Source organism: Poeciliopsis prolifica, unplaced genomic scaffold (assembly GCF_027474105.1).
Source record: "Poeciliopsis prolifica strain line A6 unplaced genomic scaffold, Auburn_PproV2 SCAFFOLD010, whole genome shotgun sequence".
NCBI classification, from domain to species: Eukaryota; Metazoa; Chordata; class Actinopteri; order Cyprinodontiformes; family Poeciliidae; genus Poeciliopsis; species Poeciliopsis prolifica.
In genome coordinates, this window is record NW_026562385.1 from 12760075 (window position 1) to 12783086 (window position 23012).

General features: G+C 41.2%; 2 protein-coding genes across 4 annotated transcripts; both read left to right on the forward strand.

The window, feature by feature from the left end:
• Positions 1–66: 66 nt before the first annotated feature.
• rpain (RPA interacting protein) lies at positions 67–9123 on the forward strand. Of its 2 annotated transcripts, XM_055035186.1 has the most exons (10): positions 67–311; positions 495–635; positions 1934–2103; positions 6518–6673; positions 6984–7175; positions 7252–7324; positions 8121–8232; positions 8347–8410; positions 8725–8865; positions 9004–9123. In XM_055035186.1, exons 4-10 carry the CDS (start codon positions 6602–6604, stop codon positions 9031–9033), a joined length of 684 nt encoding a protein of 227 aa, XP_054891161.1. In that variant the 5' UTR covers positions 67–311; positions 495–635; positions 1934–2103; positions 6518–6601; the 3' UTR covers positions 9034–9123. The 2 variants fall into 2 exon arrangements, with proteins under 2 accessions (XP_054891161.1, XP_054891162.1); XM_055035187.1 differs by lacking the exons at positions 67–311; positions 495–635; positions 1934–2103 and having other exon boundaries at positions 8728–8865.
• A 2200-nt stretch (positions 9124–11323) lies between these two features.
• On the forward strand, positions 11324–19356 carry LOC129363223 (26S proteasome non-ATPase regulatory subunit 11A). Of its 2 annotated transcripts, none has more exons than XM_055035188.1 (13): positions 11324–11452; positions 12147–12248; positions 13258–13454; positions 13935–13992; positions 14114–14308; positions 14836–14980; positions 15159–15219; positions 16167–16229; positions 16342–16467; positions 16576–16611; positions 16980–17031; positions 17134–17277; positions 17970–19356. In XM_055035188.1, the coding sequence occupies exons 1-12, from the start codon at positions 11362–11364 to the stop codon at positions 17274–17276; spliced, it is 1269 nt and encodes a 422-aa protein (XP_054891163.1). In that variant the 5' UTR covers positions 11324–11361; the 3' UTR covers position 17277; positions 17970–19356. The 2 variants fall into 2 exon arrangements, with proteins under 2 accessions (XP_054891163.1, XP_054891164.1); XM_055035189.1 differs by having other exon boundaries at positions 17974–19356.
• The last annotated feature ends 3656 nt before the right edge of the window (positions 19357–23012 follow it).

Genomic DNA, 23012 nt, shown 5'->3' on the forward strand with positions numbered 1-23012 from the left:
AGAAGCTCTCTGACTGGTGAGGACCAAGAGCTCTGAAGGGGCCAGAGCGACTTACTTTCAGAGGAGTAACAACCTGCAAACAGAAAACAGGACGGCAAAGTTACTGAAGAAGATATTTTACAACAAATAGAAGTCTGTCATTGTTATCGCAGAAATGATTGATTCCACAAGTCAGCTGTTAAGTGGAACAAAATGTGAAGAAACGACAGAGATTTTCTGGAACACCAAGTCCCATAGCATCAGTGAAGTATGAGGAGATATAGATGCATGGGGCTCACATGCACAGTGTCCTGATGGTGAGTTACAACAAGGTGAGTTACTTTTTGTGACATCACCGTCTTGTCAATGCGTTGGCAAGAGGGCCGGCCAAAATATGATGACTGTCCCAATCGATGTAAAACCATGTTTTGACAGCAGCGTCTACATGTTCTTGCTTGTGTTTGTCCACAACCCCAAAAAGACCAATGGCCAAAGTCTTTCTACTTTCTTCTCAGTAGAACTCTTCAACAAAGAAATGTTTCTATGACATTTTAAAGCCCGCCCAGGAGAAGTCTTTATGGAGGCAATAATGCTACGATGTCTGGGTCTGGTGTTCTGAGTTTCCCTCAGAACATCGTCTCCATCAAGCCAAACAGGTGAACGATCATAAAAACGGTGTTTGTTATCTTTGAAATGTTATTAATTTATTTATTTTAATTATTATTTATCAGGCACTGTTTATGGAAATGATGTTATCTGACATTGCTGCAGCTGTTAGACTTTAAAACCATCATCACTCCGAACTCAAACTCAGTGCGTTCACATCCCTGCAGTGACATGCCGTCTTTTTCATTTCCTGTAAATATTTCTCTTGTTGCTTTCTATCCACAAATAAACACATCTGGCATACATATATAAATACATATATATATATGCAGATATATATATTTGAATCACTCCACTCACTGGCACCATTATTTTCTTTTTTCACCTGAGTATGCTATTTTTGACTACTGTACAGTATTACAGTATTGCCTTTGCTGTGTCGTCTCTCTTGTTCCTGGAAATGTTCCAGAGTGTCAGTGGTAGATCCAGGCTGTTTCTCCCTGCTGCAGACAGTGAGACGGTGCACAAGAAGCTCCAACATGGCTTCCATCGAGGCTGCACCAGAGAGATGTCATGTTATCTCAGATCTCCTGCTTCACTCTCTGAAAAATATCCAGATGTGACTTCTCTGATTCACCACTTCCATCTCAGAGAACATTTATTTTGTCACAAATGACAAAAAATGACTTTAGAATGTTTCTGGGTCCCAAATATTTCTGATCTTTTTATTATTATTATTATTATTATTTCTGACTTCTTAATATCAGTTTTCTTGTCACAAAGTTTTGCCTTTGGAGTAAATTTGGAAAAATTATAAAGTTTGTTTTGCGGATGTATGACTTGATAACATCAGAGAATATGCAAGTTTTTCTTCCCTCTCGTAAATATGTGAAATGAATCTCGAGATTTCAGAGTTTGTTGGCTGACGTGTTCCTCTGTGGCCAATTTTCTTTTCTTTTCATCTAGATTTGGCTTCTCAATACTGAGGTGGACTACAATCATATTTATTAAATGTTCCAATAATGCAGTAAAAGATGTTAATCAAGTGATCATGAAGGTCCATGGTTTACACTCAGGCTAAGTGACTGGAGAAGCTTTGCATTTTCTTATGGTATTTTTCTGAACGTGAAGCATGAACCTCCTATTTTCTACATATTTCCTGGAAGATTTTAGGGAATCATTTCAGAGACTTGAGCTCCTTGCTAAAACATTGATGCCACATGTAAACTTGTTTTATTTCAACGTTATGTGATATTTGTTGGTCAGTCGTGCATCAGCGCAGCTTCGACCTTCGGCGCAGTCACAGCTGCAAAACTTGTCATGTTTTCTCCTGCTTTTCTTTACACAGCAGCTTGAGCTCAGTCTGATTGGATGCAGAAAATCTGCAAACAACAATGTTAAGGTCTTGTCCTGGATTCTCAGTTCTGTTTTGCTCCGGATCTCGATTGGCTCCGATGAGAACCTCTCCGTTGTGTCTCTGGTTCTGCTCTCGACCACCACAAAGACGCAAAGTGAAAGGTAAGAAAGCAATGAAGCAAGGTTTTTAGGTTTCCCCTATAGTCAAAGAAAATGATGCATGTAATTGTGTGGTCAGGCTCATTCACTCAGACGCCCCGAAACACAATGTCGTGATGAACGAGGAGCACAGTACACCGGTCAGAGATATAGCTGTAGAGAAGATTTTTAAGCATAGATTCTTAAACAAAATCCAAAGTTTTGACTACACATTTTCCTGACTGATCCACCCATCCATCATCTGAAAATAGAGGGGGTGTGGCATACCGCGCTCCAGTTGGGCTAACAAAACCTAAACAGATACCACAACGTCTGAAGTAACTTGGGAGGAGATGCAGAGATTCATATCATCACTTTCCTTTCCTGTAAAAACAGCCGAAGTAATAAAAAAAAAACACTTTTTTGGCAAAAAATGACTTGGACCATTATTTCAGGAAAGTGCAGATAACTAGATGAGGAGAATCTGTCAACTACTTGTCACCCATCAAACTAGTAGCCGAAAACTTGAAGCCAACTGTTAGTCGAGTGCTAAACAGTTATTTTTAAAAGGGAAACAAAGTATCTCTATTTGAAGTAGCTAAGTTTTCCTCTGCATATTAACATCGTGCACCACTGCGCTTTTTTGTTTCAGTCCTGGTTGCTATGCAACGTTGTCTCCTGTCTTCTAAGACCAAATTTTCCCAACGGGGGACAGACCAGTCGTCTCACACTGTCTTACATGTCGTACTTGCTGCTGCAACTGCAATGCCAACAGGTCATTTGACAAACCGAAGACGGAATACAAATGTGTGCCACACTTTTAAGATTTCTATTCATTTCTAAAAAAAAAAAAAAATGTTTGGAGACATTTTTCTTCCAGCGTTGTGTGTTCCTCTCTCACATTAAACGCCAGTAAAACACGTCACAGTTTGTGGTTGTGACAAAATGTGGGCGAATTCAATACTTTTGCATATAAAAGCAACCGCAGAAAATTATTTGTAGTTATTTATTTTACAATTGTTTTTTTTTTGTTTTTTTTCACAATTTGACTTCTACACCACATAGTGTAAATCAAACGTCTTGTGCAATCAGTGCAGGCCTGCAGGTGTTGTGGTGGTGAATGGTGAAAGTGCACCATTGCGCGGCACAAGGTCACGTCGAGCATCTCCGCGCTGCAGGTTGGAGGAATATTGCTCTTTTCGTTGCCATGGCAAAAGGCAGCTGGTGATCATCGGCGTTATATAAGGAGCGAGAAAAAGGGCCACATGCAGAGGCAGTGAAAAGAAATGTGCGCAGGCATCCATCTTAGCTCCAAAATGGAAGCCTTGAATAATCCACCCCCACCAGCAGACAGCAGCAGCCGCTGCATCAACACACCGAGAAAAAAAACAACAACCGGATAATAAACAGAAACATGCTGATTTTTTCTTTTTCTTTTTTTTTGAATGAATGAATCAATCAGAATGAGTACAGAGGGGTTACGCTGAAGCAAAATGTGTATTTCATCTGGAATGCCTTTCATTAAAAAAGAAAAGAAAAAAAACGTCTCTGCCCTTCCTGTTTTCTCCTACCTTCTCATTAATCCTCTCTCCTTGTGGGATCCATGTGTTCTTCCTCGACGGATCGGCGCTTTCAGATCGAAAGAAGAAGAAGAAGAAGAAGAAGAAAAAGAAAAAGATCTGCACACCATCGGCATCCGCCAGCAGCGGCTCAAAACGGCATCCGTCCCGGATGGTAGCCTACATAAACAGAACCTGACGCGCTTCTCTCTCTTCCCCCCTCTCTCCCCCCCCCAGCCGGTGGTCTCTCTGGTCGCCCCCCTTTGCCTCGCTCACTGGGGGCCCCTCCTTCGGGGACACGGGCCCGGGATAGATGCGAAAATGCGCCTCGGAGCGCGAGGGAAGATGTCTTCCATTCAGAAGAGATCACCCTGGTCGGTCGAGGCTGTTGCTCACAGCTCGGACGGACCTTCAGACAGAAAGGAGAGACAACAGGTTCTGATCCCTGAACCGACACAAAGGCTGAAAACGCGAAAGAGGGGGAGTGTGTGTGTGTGCGTTTGTGTGTCTGTGTGCGTGTGGCGTGGGGGAATAGATGAAATCCAAAAATAGATGGCAGATATTCTCTCTGTAAAGCTGCCAGAGAGAGAGAGAGAGAGAGAGAGAATCGTTGCTTGTATGCGATGCGGGCATCTGCAGTCATTCGGGTTGGATGTGTGAGGGGAAGCGGTGGCCTCTGATTGGCTGCTGCCGGGATGCTGCTGCTGGTGTTGAGTGTTCAGCCGCGCCGCTGCAGCCATTGGCCCGCCGCTGGCTGCCGGGGCCTATCAGGAGCTTCGCTGTCCGCGGTGCTGAAACTGCGGCGGCGGCTGCTGCGCCCGGGCGGGGGGAGTGGAGGGGGGGCTGCTGACAGGTTTTTATGAATCAGACCCCACCAGAGGATAACTAGACAGCCTCATCCAGGGAATTTTATCGGATTTCTCCGTTAAAAAAAACAAAAAAACAAACAACACACACAAAAAAAACATCACACTGGGTTATAAAATAAAAAAGTTTTTTGGAAGTTGTCTGTTTTTCAACCGAATTAGGATTATTTTTGCACCGTCGGATCCAGAAAATGACAGTGATTTTCCTCAATCGGGACAGGTTTTTATTCTGATTTGATTTAGAGGAATCTGATCTGACTAAATTGATTACATTTTTATGACATTTTCAACTCATTTCCATTCATATTTCGCATCCAAAAAAGTTTTCAAACAGAGTGTATTAATTAATTGATTTAATTAATCACTGTGTTCAATGGTGCAGACGGTTGTGTTTTCTGACATGGGCGATATGGGCAACCGCCCAGGGCCTTATCTCTTTAGGGATGACAGGAGATTTCTGCAGATTGTGGCACAGAGATGGAAGCAAAGCAAAATGAAGAAGAGTTTAAATTGATTATGATACTGATTAAATTTATTTTAGCTCCAAGTATTTAATATATAGGTTTTTTTTAGATCAGTTTGAGAAGCAATTTTGATTGGTACACTTAATTTTATTGTGTCATGTAGCGCTGGCTGTTGGTCTTGGCCTTGACTTGGTCGTGAGGTTTGGTGGTCTTGACTACAACACGCCGCTCTTTAGTTGCATGTCTTCCTCCACCCACCTTCTTTCCATCACCTTTCTGTTGGATTTCTTTCAAAATAAATGACACTAGTGGCAAAAAAAAGGTGAAGTTCATGCAATGTTAGGACAGGAGACAATATGTTTCCATCCCTGAAATTATGATGCATATAATCACATATCTTAATCAGTAAACTGTTACAGAGAGTAAACACAATTAAAACCTGCTTTATCTGTGGTATTGTTCATTAAAATGGCACATTTATGATGTATTAAAATTAAACACGACAAATACACTTAATGACATTGTATTACTGACTAGGTAATGCATTCAGCAAGTACTTTTACTTTTAATACTTAAGTATTTTTAAAAGTCAGTACTATTTTACTTTTACTCAAGTAAAAATGTTAATGTGGTACTTTTTCTGGAATACATTGTTTGAATGCTTCCTCCACCACTGCCTGTCTGACTCCCTTTGTGTTCATATTTCAGTCGGCATTTATAATCTGAATTAAAGAAATTTGACGTGAACATTCTGAAAAGGTTCTGTACATTTTCTCTAAAGCTTCATAATGTCCAGTTCTGGTCCTGATGTTCTACTCTCCTGCATGCTTTAGATGGTCAGTGAGCAGCATGTGCATGAGGATGATTGTCAGTGTCAGTACCCTCCCCCTGGCTCTAATTGGTTGTTTCTTGACTGCGTCTTGTATTTCTGCAGATGGCAGTAGGAGAACAGAGACCAGAAGAGTTAAAAAAAAATGTTCACTGATTATCTGTCTCATATTTTACTATCACAACATGGTAACAGTTTAAAGAAAATGTACAAAACATGTTTTGCTTTTTATCAGAGTCACACACTGCAGCTTCAAGGGAATGTCTTCAATCAAACTGGAAAGTTTTCCTTGCATTTGGGTTTGTGGGGAATGTTCAAGCAACCTCTGTGTTCTTTCATTCACCCTTCATCTGATAATAAACTCCTTTATCATTCTAAAGTCTATTTTTTCTTACATAACAATAGACTCATTAGAATTTGACCAATGATGTCCAACTTTTTTGTCCTGAAGGTAAAAACTGAGAAATTTTAACCACAGGCATGCTACAAAATTTATGAAATAAATTAATTATTGTTGTTTTTCTTTTCCTCTCTCTTTTTTTAGGACTTGATCAAGTTAATTATATTTATCTATTTGTTATTTTCCCATAATCCTTCATCTTATTTTACCTTCTTTGTTTAAACTCGTAATTGTATCGTTTTCAACATGAAATAAGTTCAGGGTAAAAAAAAGGAAAGAAAGACAGAAAAGAACTACATATTCCATCACATCTTCCGCAGTGTTGCAGATCCACTTCCGGGACAGGAGGTTAAATAACCGAAGAGTTTCAGAAGTCTCCCCGTACTTAAAATGTAACTGTGTTCATGGACGATTTGGACCGACATCGTTCGCTTTACAAAGGAACCACTCCGCCATGGAAGGAAACTTACCGGAAGGTTCGCACTAGCTCCAGTTAGCTTGTTGACATTCTGTTTTTAACATTAGCTTCAGTTAGCTTGTTGACATTCTGTTTTTAACATTAGCTTCAGTTAGCTTGTTGTCATGATGTTTTTAGCACATGCTCCAGTTAGCTTGTTGACATTCTGTTTTTAACATTAGCTTCAGTTAGCTTGTTGTCATGATGTTTTTAGCACATGCTCCAGTTAGCTTGTTGACATTCTGTTTTTAACATTAGCTTCAGTTAGCTTGTTGTCATGCTGTTTTTAAGTTGTTTCACTTTTGTTTCTGTTGCATTTTTTTTTAAAGCGGTGTGTGGACCGGCTGAAGAACAGCCGCTCCAGGCTGCTGGACAGATACCGGCAGATGGGAGATGAGCAGCCGCGGAGCAGCTCCATGCCGTCCATCATCGTTCAGGAGGTGATGGAGGAGGAATGGAGCGCTCTGCAGCCTGATAACCAGAGGCTTCCCTCACTATGGGGCCCTCACGACGTGGCACAGGTCGGGCTCCGCCGCAGACGGCTGACCCGTCTCTAACAACACCTACAGATGTTCTGACATCTTCTCTTTCTAGCAGATGTTCAGTGTTATGAAGGAGTATGATGAACTGGCGGTGCTGGAGGAAATCCACCAGGAGCTCCTGTCTCAAGGTGATCAGTACATTGTGTTTTATTCAGTGAATCAGAGTAAGTGCAATTTGACACACCTTATTGATCCCAAAGGAAATTTTTAATTTATGACGATGTCATCCAAGTGGTTTTTTTTAAAATTATGTTAGATGCCCTACTGAAAAGGTCAGCGTAAAATTTTTGATTTCCACTTTAGGAAATTTGTCATAATTTTCAGAGAACCGCCATTTTATTCTTAATGCTAGGTTTTAAAATAAAATAAAAAACATAAAAAGGGATCCAGCTATGCCACCAGAGAGACTTAACGTGGAGTGACAAAAGGAAAAGTGGATTAGCAGCGCTTTGTCAAGGGGGAAAAAAGATCAAAACACATTACTGGTACTTTAGTGTTCTCTTGTGGATATTAAATGCAATTCTTCCATAAGAAACTTTTATTACTTACTAAGAGCGTTTGTTGAAGGTCCGAGATCCCTGGTCTGGTAATCAATCGGTCTCATGACATGCTAACAGCTCACTGTCCAGCTAGTGGTGAAGATGTTTGGATGACGCCATCACTTGCTAATCCTCCTCATTTGCCTTTGCACCTCCTCTTTAAATATCTGTCTGGCCGAACGGTTAGAAAGCTGAGCATAGTTATGCTGAAGTAGGGGACATCATGGGATAAAGGAGGTTGAATAGAAACACGAATCACACTTTGGATTTTTATCTGGAAACCAGTCATTATACAAAGATTGGTACTTTGCAGTGTGTGAACCTGATCAGATTTCTCCCTGTGTGTGAGTGTGCGTGTGTGTGCGCGCTTTTTTTTCTGTTGCAGAGATGTCTATAATTGACGAGTATGAGAGGAACCTGCAGTTTGAGCAGCAGTACATCTCCTCTATGGTGGAGAGAATGGATGAGATGCAAATCATTTGCCCCATATGTCACATGTAAGTGTGACTATTAAGCAATATGGCCGCAACCAGAGAAAGTTATTTATTTAAGCATTTTTTTGTTTTCCGCTGGAGCACAGACAATTTTTGGCATGTTTGTTTGTCTTGCAGGAACAACTTGAGCATCAACAGCCATTTCATCTCCTGCCTTTGTGGACTTTACATCGAAACTAAGGTTTGTATCGCACTGTTCTATTTTTTTTATTACATTTTCTTTTTCAAATCTGTGGTCGTCATGGGAAGTCAGTGTTGTACGGTTGTGGACTAAAGGTTTGGCACTGACGTACTGCAGCCGTTGTTTTGCAAATTCTAAAGCTTTACAAAAGGGGGGGAAAAAAAACACATTAAAGTAAATTACAAAACCAAAGCCATTTCTGTCCCATTTAAAAACCTTCGTCCTCATCTGTTTAATGAATTATGTAGAATTAAACGCTACATGCGATGTGATGTTTAGCGACGCCACTTCTCTCATTTCTCTCGTCTGCTCAGCAGCGGAACATCAGTCCAGATGTCCTGCAGCGCCTCCTGGAGGGCAGGGTGTCGGAGCACATGCAGGACTGTCTGCACAGCCCGGTTTTCTCTGTGACTCCCAACACAGACAGCCACGCCTCCCTGATGATCAGCTGCCAGGTGAGCTTGTTTTGGAGCTCCTGCTATGCTAGCATTTCTGTTTCTGTTGGAGGGAGCGAGGGGAAGTGTGTAGAAGCTTCACGCGTACAGTTGGTGTTCATTTCAGATATTAATAGGATATTTTCTTTGTGCTTCCAGGCTTGTGACTACCTGTCTTTCGTCTTGTAGCAGCACTGCTGTCAGGAATGCACATGCGAAATTTAATTTTCAGTTCCTTTTTATGCTTTGTAAATGTTTCACAAAATAAAGAAATTTTACATAAAATGCTGCCGTCTTGTATGTCAAAGGTGGGAGCGTTCAAACTTTTTATCAAGCGAGGCAAAATTGTCATGTCAGAAGTACTTCCTGGCCAAAAACTTTTTTTTTTTAAACAACACTGGAGAAATTGTATGTGTGCTCAACAACAATCTAAGAAAGCAAACCAAGCATATAGATCAATGTTGAGGCAAAACTTGAAAAAAGTTTCTTCAGGTTTGCCTCATTAAACATGAAAAACTACATCCTGTTTGAACATTCTTGGGAAAAAGAAGATCTATTCTCAGCATAGCAGCAGGATTTGAGACACTCTTTCTCTGGAAACACATGGTGCGTTTGGTTTAGTTCAACAAATAAATAAAATGCAGGTTTGGGTGAATTAAAGTTTTCAGAAAAGTGATTCTGAACTAAAGTCTGCTGTAGTGTAAAGTCAGTGGATAAATATGGACAGATTTACTATAACATTAAAAGAAAATGCAAAAAGCCAGGTTATCAAAATTTGGATATTCTGTATCATATGTAATTTTTTTTTGTCTAATTTTGTCCTAATTGAAAGACGCCTTTGCTTTTGGAGCCAAATCTCATTCTTGAAATTGCAGTTGGGGACCATAGAAAACAGTTCAGGGGTCTGGGACACCCTCAAGGCTTTGACTCATTTATCTACCATGCCTTGCAAATGTATTCATTCTCCTGGAGCCTTTCCATATTTCATCACCTTTACAATAAACAACTTAACGTGAGGTAGGGTGAAAGATCACAAATTATAACATCACATGAAAAGAAATTCACCCCAAATGGTTGAGGAGATGCTTTATTATCCAGTGAAAATGGTAACTACATTAAATCTACTGTGTATAAGTTATTTCACAAAATGTTTTTTTACATTTGTGTAAAAACTGTAACCATGTCATGACAGTTTAATATGATAATCTGTGAAACGATCAACCTCCTCCCTGAGCTGCTGTTGCTGTATGGAAAAAAAAAAAGCACCGACCACAAACAACCAATCAGAGTCAGAAGGAGGGTCTTAAAGCAGTCAATCAAGATTGTGTACTCATGTTAAATGTCAGAAAAGTTGTTGAAGAAACAACTTACCTGTTTATCTGCGTTGTCGGTGGCCATGTTGACAATGCCAAGACCTGCCTCCTGGCTGTTATTGGTTGTTTCTAGTCATCACTGGATGAAGCAGAAGAGTTTTTTTTTTTTTTTTCCCGCAGATTCTGTCTCATAACATACTGCCACAACATAGTGACAGTTTCAACAAATACATAAAAAAATTAATTTCCAAGTTATTTTTTGTAAAGGTTTTTGTATTTTCTGTAATTTGGTGAATGCATTAATCCACTAACAATCCAGCCAACCATCCATTTTCTTACACCCTTGTCCCTAGTGGGGTCAGGACGGGTGCTGTTCCGTATCTCCAGCGAAAGATTGTGGGCGAGAGGCGGGGTACACCCTGGACAGGTTGCCAGTCCATCGCAGGACAACTAATCCAGCGTTTTAAAACATATCAACAAAGTCAGCTTCTCTGTGTCAAGTTTAGGAATCTAGAAAAATCTAAAAGGTTTCACTTTGAAGTCCAGAAGGAGACTTGAGGAGAACTGAAGAGCGTTTGGTGCAACCATAATTCTGGATTTCCAGGTAGGTAAAAATGGATGAGTTTAACAACCTTACTGGTGAGATTACAGAGTCGGAAACTGCAGTCAATGCAAGGATGGTTGTCTTCTCATTTGGATAAGACTGATGCTTATGCCAGAATCCTGTTTGTGAATTTCTGCTCCATCATTAACCCTCATCTGCTTGGCTTGAACTCTGCCACTTGTTTCTGGTTTGAAATAGAATGCTTGAAAATAATGCCTTTTTTTTATAAGGCCAACATGCAAAACCATTTTTTAATGTTCAAACATACAGTGAACTATTTGCTTAATTAAAACAATAACACTTAGCTTATTGGTGAGTAGGTTTAAAATAATGATATTGCAAAATGATTTTAGTTTTTACAATTATTAAATTTGTTTAGGCCTACGTGAACTTCGGCAGTGACCATTTCTGGCCCACGTGACAACATTTCTGAAGACCCCTGGTGTAAAAGATGTGGCCTGGAATGAACCTGTTTTCTTCTCACCATGACAAACAACCATGTATTGCAACCCGCCTTTAGGGGGCAGCAGCGTACCGAACATGTGACCCACTGAACCGGAAGACTATCACGCAGAGAGAGCAGAGGCTGGTAGCGGAGAGATGGCAGCCGCGGCTGTGGCTGAGTTTCAGAGAGCTCGGTCTCTTATTGGAACTGACCGGAACGCTTCTATCGATATCTTACACTCTATAGGTAAATGGAACGGACTCTGCCGGACAGTAGGGATACATTCATTGAGCGATTCGACTCAAACTCTATACTTTTGTCCATCAGCCGTACGCTGTTTAGTTAGCAGCAAAGCTACGCTACACGAGTTAGCCTAGAGCAGACCGTCACCCTTTCTGTACTGTTTGGACAGTGAGTCAGCAGCAGCCTGGCTAGCCGGTTAGCAGGATACCGGGTAGCTTTGTGCTTAAGCTAACGCTAGCCAGCCGGTCTCATTGATTTTGCTGGAAGTTCGCTGACAGCCGGCTAGTTGCGTTAGCTGACAGCTAATGTTGTTAGCAGCTACTTCTCCCGAGTCTGTCAGATAGCAGGGCCGTCAGGAAAATTACAAACACTCCTTGTCAGCCCTGTAGAATTACACAACTAAGTTCCCTTCTGGTTTTGCTGGTTTATAACAGGCTAATGTGTGGTGTTTATTTTCTCATGGTGGATTATGTGCATATTTTTGCCTAATTTGTCTTCTGTGGTATTTCGCAGCTTTGTTAGCCGCTTGGCTCTTTGCCATGTATCCCAGTCAGTCCGAGACAGAATGCTTTCATTTCGTACCGGTGCCTTTCAGAATCTTAACCCCAGCGCTCGGACGTACCGGTGCTTCATGTTGAAACCAAACACATTATAAAACTGCTGTGTAAACGTGTGTGTGTGTGTGTGTATGTTCTAGTGAAACGGGACATCCAGGACAGCGATGAGGAGGCGGTGCGTGTTAAGGAGCAGAGCATCTTGGAGTTGGGTGGGCTGCTGGCGAAGACTGGACAAGCAGCAGGTAACCAGAGCCTGAGCTCCATTCCTGATCACTTTCTTATTCAGGCACACCGAGGAGGGGAAACGGCTTTGTTTGGCTGCTTTGACCTCAGTTCAAGCAGAACACCAAGTGTTTTGTTTCAGTTTGCCTCCAAAAGTTTGGATTTCAGTTTTTTTTAGTTGGAATGAAACACCATGAAAAGAAAAGGCCATGTTGGTGTAGAAGTTTTTCATGCATGATTCTAAGAACTTCAGCATTTCAGAGGCTTTCCAGGTCAGGAGTGACGGGTCTGCGGCCACAGCTCCGGAGCCATAAGTGGCTCTTAGGATGATTAACATGGCTTTTAATAACTTCAGCTAATATTTCTAATGTTTTTCTTTAAAATTGGTATAATATCAAATGCATGTTTTAGCAGTTTCTCTATTTTGTCATGGAATATTTGGACTCAGTTTTTGCTGCAAATACTACAATTAACAGCTGAATCTTTTTAGAAATAGTTTTCTGAAAAGTTTCGAACATACGAGTTATTTTCTTGCATAATTTTCTTACTTCATAAGATAATGATAAAAATGTTTATTTTCATTTTAAAATCTAAAAATAGAAATAGCAAGCACCTCTATAAAATGACAACAGATTTTCCAGCAAAAATTCTATGTTGTCCTTATATTAAAATAAAAACCAAACACTGACTTTGAACACAGGCTAGAAAAAAATGAAGAATTAGTTTTTACCTGGTGTGGAAAGAGAAAAATGATTTAGAATTTTTTTGTGTGTATCAAATCCCATTGTCTAAAATGGGACAACGCCTGTCCCATTTGTCAGTCTGTTTGAAATCTGTTTTTCTATCCATTAATACAAATATTTGTTCATCCATTCAATTACTTGCTCATTCCACCAGATAGCTAGCCATCCACCTGTTCACTCTCCATCTGTCCTCCTTAAGATTTCTTTTAAGATTTTCTGAAAAAGAAGTGAGAACTGTGGAGGAACCTTGTGAACAGTAACCTCGTCTTCCCAACCGTCTTCCCAGAGCTCGGAGGCCTCCTGAAGTATGTGCGCCCTTTCCTCAACTCCATCTCCAAGGCCAAAGCAGCCCGGCTGGTCCGCTCCCTGCTGGACTTGTTCCTGGACATGGAGGCAGCCACAGGTCAGGAGGTGGAGCTCTGTCTGGAGTGCATCGAGTGGGCCAAGGCTGAGAAGAGGACGTTCCTCCGACAGGCACTCGAGGTGAGTCCCGCTGCGGCCCGCTGTCCTGCTCCAGACCATTTTTTCAGATGTTACTTACCAGGTCTTGTTAAGGTGGGAAAATAAATCCATTTTATTTGTGTTTGAAGATTGACATCAACTAACTCATTCACTCTTTGGTTACCTGGCAACAAGCTGTTGAGTATTTTGCGTAGCATCAGTTTCATGTTTCGCCACAGTCACTCATAACTGCTTAAAAACAAAAAATCAGCTTCGTGGAGAGAAAACCGTGGATAGAACAGGAAAGGTAACATTCAGTTTGGTTTCATTTCAGATATTGAAAACTAGTCAATAATTATCCTTCACATGGTGATTCGTGTTTCAGCCGTGTCGTTCAGCCCTGCTGTGAAGCCCACTCTGCTGTGGGGTTTTAAACAGGGCAGAGCTGAATTTTCACCAGGTTTAGAGGTGAGAGGTCAGCAGAACACAGACACACATCAACTCCGTCTCCTCTCTCCTCAGGCTCGACTCATCTCTCTGTATTTCGACACAAAATGCTACCAGGAAGCACTACAACTCGGTGAGTGGTGATCCTGCATGCTGCTTGGCAACGTCCGTATACTCGGAGGAGAAAGGGCAGCCTGTGTATAAAGTCTGAGCTGCAGTTTGATCCCTGACCCCCGGTGCGTTGGACCCCGCAGGTTCCCAGCTTCTCCAGGAGCTGAAGAAGATGGACGACAAGGCGCTGCTGGTGGAGGTCCAGCTGCTGGAGAGCAAGACGTATCACGCACTCAGCAACCTGCCCAAGGCCCGCGCCGCCCTCACCTCGGCCAGGACGACCGCCAACGCCATCTACTGCCCGCCCAAACTGCAGGCAGCGCTGGACATGCAGTCAGGTACCCTGAGGAACGCCTGCAGGGGCCCTAATGGAACAGACCTGATTCTGTGTGAAGCAGTAACTTAGTTTATGACAAGAAATGAATTAATTGCATTAAAAAAAAATCAAATTTCCATTTGCATGATTTTTTTTGAATTTTTCTCTTTTCTTTTTTTTTTTTTTTTACTAAAAACGGGATGAAAAAATTCCTCAGTCTGGTGCTTTAACTAGACCTTTTTGTGTCTTGCTCCAGCAACTTCATAATTTATTTTATCTGTTCTTTCTGTTGTTTTTATTTGTTTTCCAGTTCCAGTGTTAAATGTTCATTCGTATTTAAAGCTGATTGGTCTAGGCGACATTATAATAATGGCTTAATAATGTTATTTTTAAGCCATTATCATTATATTTGTTGAAAAGGGTCTCAAAACAACAATATCATCACAACAACTTTTGGGACAATTTATCCTCCAGCTAAATTTGTTACCTGATGTGTGTGTGTGTGTGTGTGGTGTGTGTGTGTGTGTGTGTGTGTGTGTGTGTTTCTAGGGATCATTCACGCAGCGGAGGAGAAAGACTGGAAGACGGCGTACTCGTACTTTTACGAGGCCTTTGAGGGCTACGACTCCATCGACAGCCCCAGAGCCATCACCGCGCTCAAATACATGCTGCTCTGCAAAATCATGCTCAATGCGTGAGTGCTGCATTCACAGCAGAGGGGATCTAGCACCTTGACCTGAACTCATGAACTCTCCATGAGGCATACAAATCAAAAATGGCTTTCCGTGAAGTTGTCAAAAGGAGACTTAAGTTTTAGTGTAAAAAAACCCAAAAACAACGTAATAATTATTCTTTTTTTTCTGTTTCTGTAGCCCAGAAGACGTCCAGGCCCTCATCAGTGGCAAACTTGCTCTGCGATACGCAGGCAGACAGGTACGACTCGGTTCAGTTTTTATAAAAACCTTTTTTCCCAGTTCTCTTTGCGTTTTGCGAAAGTATTCATAGTCCCGGGTCTTTCTTCACATTTCGTCATATTACATGTCTAGTCTACTAGTCCGTCAATCTGAACTGATGTGCAACTTGATGTGAAAAAGTTCTGCAGAGTTTGAGGATTCCTGGTTTTATGAACTTCCTCCTAATCAATAAATAATACTTGTCATGATAATATGAGCCAGTTTCCATCATAAAATCTGACCTTTTATTATTTTTGCATCAAACATATGCAACACATGAAAACAGCCCAATAAAAAGTTTTATTTTAACCCTATTTTATAGTCCTGGTTCTGTATCACATTTATCATTGTTGCATTTCAGTCATTGAACTTTGACTCCTTTTAATTGCACTCAGTCTCTTTGTTACCTTCAAGTATCACCATGATGGTGAAATAAAGTAGTTGTGTGTGGGACTACATGTGCAATTAAAATAAAAATAAAAAATTCTGTAGATTGTTCTCTTTATAGATTTTCTTGCACAATATTTGTCATGATTTGTGTTGCTTCAGTTATAATCAGTATACATTTGCATTAGACATGTTGATTGTTCCACTCCACTGCTTATTACAATATTATAGAGATTAAAAATATTCTGTTGTGGTGCATTAAGAGGACTTGAAAAAGAAAATCAGTAATTTCTTTGCGATTAATTGCAAGTAAATATTTTAAGCAGCTTCTCGTAGCTCTGGGTTTGTGTTGGTCAACAAACATGGCACAAATATGTCCAGAGTATGAATATGTCCACACACCCAGATTATCACACATTCTGCCCATATGATTCATTTTCCTGTGAATCATATTTTGACTTGCTTTTTCTGAATTCATCTCGGTGAATAAACAACGTTCCTTCCATACACTTTGATTCATTCCTTCTCTCCTCCCTACAGACAGACTCCCTGAAATGTGTGGCACAAGCCAGTAAGAACCGGTCGCTGGCAGACTTTGAACAGGTGGGCCTCTCTGCTGCGTCTCTCTTGTTTTGCTTTTCTTTTCCTTCTTTCACCTTGAAAACCTTTACGGCTCCCCTGGTTCGTGACGACGCTCTTCCTGCTCGACTTTCAGGCACTAACAGAGTACAAAGCGGAGCTGAGGGATGACCCCATCATCAGCACCCACCTGACCAAGCTGTACGACAACCTGCTGGAGCAGAACCTCATCCGTGTCATCGAGCCCTTCTCCAGAGTGCAGGTAGACGCTCTTCCACCGAAGGCACAAGTTTTCCAGCTTCTGATATATTTACCGCTGCCGAGCACGTTGAAACTATGTGGGTTTGTTTCCTTTTTTTTTTTTGAACAGATTACACACATCTCCTCGCTCATCAAGCTCCCTAAGGTAAGCCTCGCTGCCAGTCTTTAGGTTTTCCATCTCCCAGGGTTTCCCCCATGAAGACCTGCCAAGCCGTTCTCGGTGGCAGGGCCGTCAGGGAAATCACCACCATAAAAAATGTTAAAAGTTACAAAAATTCAGACGTGAATGAGCTGGCATCATAATTTAGAAAGAAAACAACACAAAAAAACAAAACAGAGTCAACCACATACCTCGCTTAATTTGTTTTTAAAAAACCCTGTTTAGAATAAACTACGCTCAGCCTGGTGGCCCGCCAGGCTTATGATACACCGGGAGGAACCTTGAGCTCCTTCAGGTCTCTTTCATGTCCTCGTTTTCTTTTTTCTGAGAAACGGCTACTGTGTGTGTTACAGAGAGACGTAGAGAGGAAACTATCTCAGATGATTCTGGATCAGAAGTTTCATGGTAGGTTTTTTTTTTTTTTTTGCTTTGCTTTGCTTGGGGTTTCTCTCTGCGCTGATGGAGCTTCTCCCAGGGTTTCCACTCGTGCCGCGTCTCCCTCTCCAGGTATTCTGGACCAAGGTGAAGGCGTGCTGATCGTGTTCGACGAGCCGGTGGTGGACAAGACATACGAAGCGGCTCTGGAGACCATTCAGAACATGAGCAAAGTGGTCGACTCGCTCTACAACAAAGCAAAGAAACTCACATAAGGTCAGGACATATTTACACACCCACTTAAAAACGTGTTTTTATTCCAAACACCGGTTATTAATATCAGCCCAGTTTTACTTACCAGACTGATACTGATGTTTTAGTGCCGATATATTATGTGTGCTTAGTCTCAATGCTCAACGCTATTATGCAGCCATGACTCGGTCTGATCCTTTTTAAAGCGTTAGAGCAGGAACTGTCTCCAGAGAACTGTTTAAAAAAAGTTACAGCACAATGCATCGGACTCAGACTGAAGACATCAAAATACAAAACAAATGACTTATTGACAACGTAAACAATGATAAAGTTTATTATTGGGCAGTTTGCCTGGTAATGTTTATTGTTGCTGTAGCCTCCAACAGCCTCCTGACTCTGAAATTGCAATGTCATAACACATTTTACAGGATTATAAATAATCCCAGAAATTATTGTAAGACTCGATAGCCATGTGTCATTTCCGTCTACTTTCTCATAATGATTCCTGCATAAAAATCCAATCCGCCATCCATAACCGTAAAATGTTACAACTTAAAGTTGATACCACTATTATGAAAAACATTTTGGTAAAAGTTTCACCACTGCAGCTTTTAACTCTGCGCACAGGAATCAGCCTGGCGCCATAAACGAGGATGCTGTTGCATTTGATTGGCTGAGTTTCACCGACGCTGATCAGGACGTCTTTGTCTCCTCAGACAGAGTGAAAGCGTCTGTCCTCCTGTCGGAAGGGATTTGGGCCAGTCAGATCTCCGTCGTTCTCCCACCTCGATCTGGAAGGGACGGAGGAGGGGGGACAGGGAGATTACTAACATTCAACCCAGAGAGCAAACCAACCTGTTGTCCAGATCCGATAAAGACGAACCACCCTCACCCCAACACAGAAGAAGAATGGAACGGGGTCACTCCTCTGTCAGCCCTTTGTTGTCCCTGCTTCTTCTCACTGTCTCTTCCTCCTTTGGGGTTGATCAGGGCACACAGTGCTCCTCCTAGTGGACCAATCGCAGCACTGCGTTTTTTTGTTGGGTTTTTTTTCTCTTCCCTTGGCTGGTTTCTACTGTATGTAAAATTGGACAAACTTCACTTTTTCTTTTTTTTGTGTGTTTTTCTTTTGTTTGTTTGTTTGTTTGTTTTTTCCCTCCAGTTTCTGTCTGTGCTGGCCATCAGGGAATCTTGTAAATTAACAGTAGAGGATAAATATACAGTACTTATACATACATCTATGATACACAATGCTAAAAAAACAAAAGGAAAAAAAAAAGATGTTCCATTTGTTCTGAGAGCGGGAGAAATGGCGCTTGGTTTGTCTGTATGTCTTTACCAGCCGGCGCCGAAATTGAATGTTTGCATTTTTCTATAGTTGTGGAACACCAACTACAGGCCAACAGATAAATCTCTGAATCTGCAGGGCACCAGACCCTCCCAGCCCCCTCCAAGTCCCCCCACCACCTCTTCGCTGTCACTCGTTCATTCACATGGAATAGTGGGGTTGTGGAAAACACGGAGAACCACTCAAGACCACGGAACTTCTCCCCCCCTCCCCATGTACTACCACTACCTGTTTGTATATAAAATTTCCAATTTCCAGGCGCCTCTGTTCATTCAAGGCTGGATATGTCCACTCCGCCCACCCTTACTATTTTATTTTTTTTATTTTTTTTTTTATATATATAATGTGTAAGAACAGAATAAACCTTGCCTCTGAAAGCTTGGATGCTCCCTCAAAGAACGTTTCTGGTTCTGAGGGGTAAACTTTGCTGGAGAAAATTGAGCTGTACATTTTTTGGGAACTGAATTTTGCAAAGACTTAAGGGTTCACCTTGTATGAATTAGAGAAAGACAAATGCTAATAAATAAAAAAAAAAGAAACTGATAAGTTGTCAACCTAAGATACTGCAAACATACTGTTTTTTATTTTGATTTATTTTAACTGATCTCTAGCCACGTTTGTTTTGAATCTCATTCTGAAGCTGCTTATTTTGTTTTCTTTTGCCAGGAGTTTGAATCAGTAGCTGCGTTTCCATTGACCATATAATTTAGCAATATCACATTTTGAAATAAATTGGCTTACTGGAAACACACCAATTTTTGAAAACTTTCTTTTTTGATGAGTTTTGTTGTTTTTTTTTGGCTGTATCAAAATTGGTTTATTTTGCAACAGAAACACATTTTTCGCTTCACACAAGACATATGATCAACACCGTTGCCACATTAAGCCTTTTCACGTGTGATTTTAATCGCGTTTATGTGATGGAAAACACAGCAATCGCACAGTTGTGTTTGAAATATAATTTTTTTGCATATTTGTAATGGAAGCGCAGCTGGTGATAACTCAAGCACAGCTAATCTGAAAAAAAAAAACTGTTTCCAAAGTTAGATGATGTGGCAAAATTGCTTTCGAATAGTTCTGAATGTATTCCACTGTCCCTAAGATGATACCGAGAAAAAAAAAAGCACCTCCTATTAGTAGTTAAGGGTTTTAACTTCATGGTTGAAGGATTTCAGATTAGCGCTTGCAGGGTTGTAAATGGCATGGTAACTATGGTAACTATGAAATGAGGAATCATGGGAGATGTGATTAAAAATGGAAACAAGACAACTGATAAACATGTAGTGGAGAAAAAACGTATCTAATGTAAGACCTACGGAATATCTTCAACTGTTAAAATGCACAAAACCAATAAATGAGAGGAAGAGAAGACCTAAAAATAGAACAGAATCAGCTAAAGGAAAAATATTCTATAAAAACTTAGGTTTGTGGAACCTTGATTTTACAAGAAGAAAAACAATCCAGCAAACACTGACCACATCCATCTATTTATGACCTTCTACTCCTGTCATCACAAGCACCCTTAAGTTTAGACGACATCTGAATTCGAACATTTGACAAAGTACTTTCTTTAGGCCTGAAAATAATTCAGCTAAGCTACAACAAAACATTAACGTTTAAAGAACATAAAACTTAAACCATGAGTGATGGCCTCTCCTTTTGGCTTTTCTTCATCCGTCTTTTATTCCTTCCTACTCTCGGTGTCCTCTGTCCTCGCATCGGTTGACAACATGTCCTCTGTCCTCGCATCGGTTGACAACATGTCCTCTGTCCTCGCATCGGTTGACAACATGTCCTCTGTCCTCGCATCGGTTGACAACATGTCCTCTGTCCTCGCATCGGTTGACAACATGTCCTCTGTCCTCGCATCGGTTGACAACATGTCCTCTGTCCTCGCATCGGTTGACAACATGTCCTCTGTCCTCGCATCGGTTGACAACATGTCCTCTCACCACATCCATAAAACCCTATGTTGGTCTTCCTCTCAGCCTCCTTCCCTGTGGCTCCAATCTCAGCATCATTCTGCTGATACTGTCGATGTTCATTCTCTGAACATGTCCAGACTTCAGCCAGTCCTCTGCCTTTATCTCTAACATCCAACATCCATCTGATGGACTCATTCCTGACCATCATCATCATCCCCAATGAGATTCTCAACATCTTGAGCTCTACAGCCTCCAGTTCTAACTCCTGTCTGTTTCTCATTGGCATCATCTCTAAATCATACAACATGGTCTCTCTATTGTCTTAAACATCTTTCTTTTGATTGTTTATCACACTAGACACTTTTCTCCACCTGTTCCAACCTGCCTGCTTACTCTTCTTCACCTCTTCTTCACTCTAACCATAGCTCTGGACTGTTGACCGTTTACTTCTACTCCCTGTAACGTCACCATTCAACTGGTGCCTCTCGTTTACAGAAATGTCTTTCGTCTTCCTGCAACTACTCTTTACCTGCGCCCTTCTCTCACTGCAGATCAGTGTCATCTGCAAACATCCTAATCCACTGAGACTCCTGTCCGTCACCAAAGCAAACTAGAACAGGCTTCGAGCCAATCCTTGATGCCATCCCACCTCTTTCTTGAACTTCTGTCTCATGGTTCTCCCAGATGTCCTGCTCCACTCAAACATACTTCTCTACCACTCCAGACCTCATGCAAGACCACAGCTCCTCTCTCAGCAAACAAACCTCAAACTCTAGAAAGACACAATGCGGCTCACTCTGATCTTCTCTATGCTTTTGCCATCAGCATCCTTAAAGCAAAACCTGCACCAGTACATGTCATGGAATTCATGTGGCCTTAAGTTGTGCGTATAGGTTGGCTGTAGAATGCCAGAGTCCAAACCTTTTTTGAGGATCGCCGATGTGGTGCACACTTTAAAGAAAGAAGTGACCAAGTTGGTTACAGTGAGAGGAAAAATCACACTGCAAAATGAATTAGTCAATAGAAGAAATTGGAAGTGTGCTTATACAGTAGCTGTGAGGAAAATAGTGTATTTGGAAAAACTAAGTTCAAATCCTTATAGCAGCTTTTGCTTAGACAAAATGTCTTCAGAACACTGCTAGTACAACTTCCAATTAATTCATGAAATAAAATGTATTATGGTTGTTTTTAATATGAAATGTAGGGAAGGAAATGTTTGGCTTAAAGCAATGACTTCAATTTTCTTTACAAATTCCAATATTGTCTGTATGTTGTACTTTCTGATAAAAGCTTCACATCTGTGTTACCAGCTTCTGGCTCCTGTGCACAGGCAGTCCAGCCCAGAATAATTCCCCATTTGCAACTCTTGTTGTTTTCTTTTGGTTTGTGGCTCTAACAGAAAACTAGAGCAAGAACAACAGACCAGAACTTTCACATCTGACACTTCGTTCCATGAAGCACCCGAAACAGCAACAGTGACACCTAGAGGTGACTTTGGCTCACTGAGCTGACGTGCACTTAACACTGATTACACTGAAGAAATCCCTGTTATGTCACACATACATCATACATTTTAAAGTTGACAATAAACTGAAAATATTTCTGCAAAGCTGAGATTTTAAATGTAGAACCTGCTAAAAAAAAAACACACAACAGAAAAACAGTGGGACTGTAATGAATCTGTAGATGGATATACTTGCAGTGGAAAGTCCTTGGTGGTAATTCCCATCTTGTTTCATGTCCTATCCAAAGTACTGGGTGATTGAGAACAGATCGTGATGGGGATAAAGTCTGCAGTTATTAGTTTTCCAGACTTTCGTTTTCCTTTAACACTTTATCCAGACCTGGAAAATACTGCGGTTCCACACTGATCCAGAAGACAGAGGAACCCTCAGCGTTCAGGAAGAGTTTCCTCTCACTTTCAGTTTGCATTTTGGATCATTTCTCAAAGTTTTATCAAGGTCTGATGTTCCTGTTTTGGCCCATTGGGACAACATACAACAAATCCTCTGGGATAAACTGTTGACTCCCCTCAGACTCATAAAGAAGAACAGCCCAATAAAGAGTCTCGATTAACTAAGTAACTGCCGGCAGCAGGCGGTGCAGCACCTTCAAACACTCATCAGAACGCCACCATGCATGTGAAATCCTCCGTCTGCCTCACTCATGTTCTGCAAGGCACGGCTTCAATCGCAAAACTATTCACACCCAGTAACTTTAGCAAGTCACTGTTACAAACTTCAGTTTGTTTTTTGTGGATGAAGGTGAGAGACGAACACAAAGGAAGAGCAGGATGGTTCGGTGGAAGGAAAATATTTTTCCAAATAAAAATCTTGCAGTTGTCCTCACCCCCCACTGAGTCTTTCACTGCAAAAGCTGCTGCCATTATTTTTTGGGGATGTTTCCACCACGTTTGCCCAGAGACACAAAGCTTTTTTATTATTTTTCAAATACTTACATTTGGTTAGGAGGGGAAATGTTTCATT

Bases quoted from the DNA above. Each gene is read 5' to 3' on its own strand.
- LOC129363223 (XM_055035188.1), top strand. From the start codon at position 11,362: ATGGCAGCCGCGGCTGTGGCTGAGTTTCAGAGAGCTCGGTCTCTTATT. The intron at 16,468-16,575 runs GTAGACGCTCTT...TTTTTTGAACAG, and splicing joins AGCCCTTCTCCAGAGTGCAG to ATTACACACATCTCCTCGCT. The intron at 16,612-16,979 runs GTAAGCCTCGCT...TGTGTGTTACAG, and splicing joins CGCTCATCAAGCTCCCTAAG to AGAGACGTAGAGAGGAAACT.
- rpain (XM_055035186.1), top strand. From the start codon at position 6,602: ATGGACGATTTGGACCGACATCGTTCGCTTTACAAAGGAACCACTCCG. The intron at 6,674-6,983 runs GTTCGCACTAGC...TTTTTTTTAAAG, and splicing joins GGAAGGAAACTTACCGGAAG to CGGTGTGTGGACCGGCTGAA. The intron at 8,233-8,346 runs GTAAGTGTGACT...TTTGTCTTGCAG, and splicing joins ATTTGCCCCATATGTCACAT to GAACAACTTGAGCATCAACA.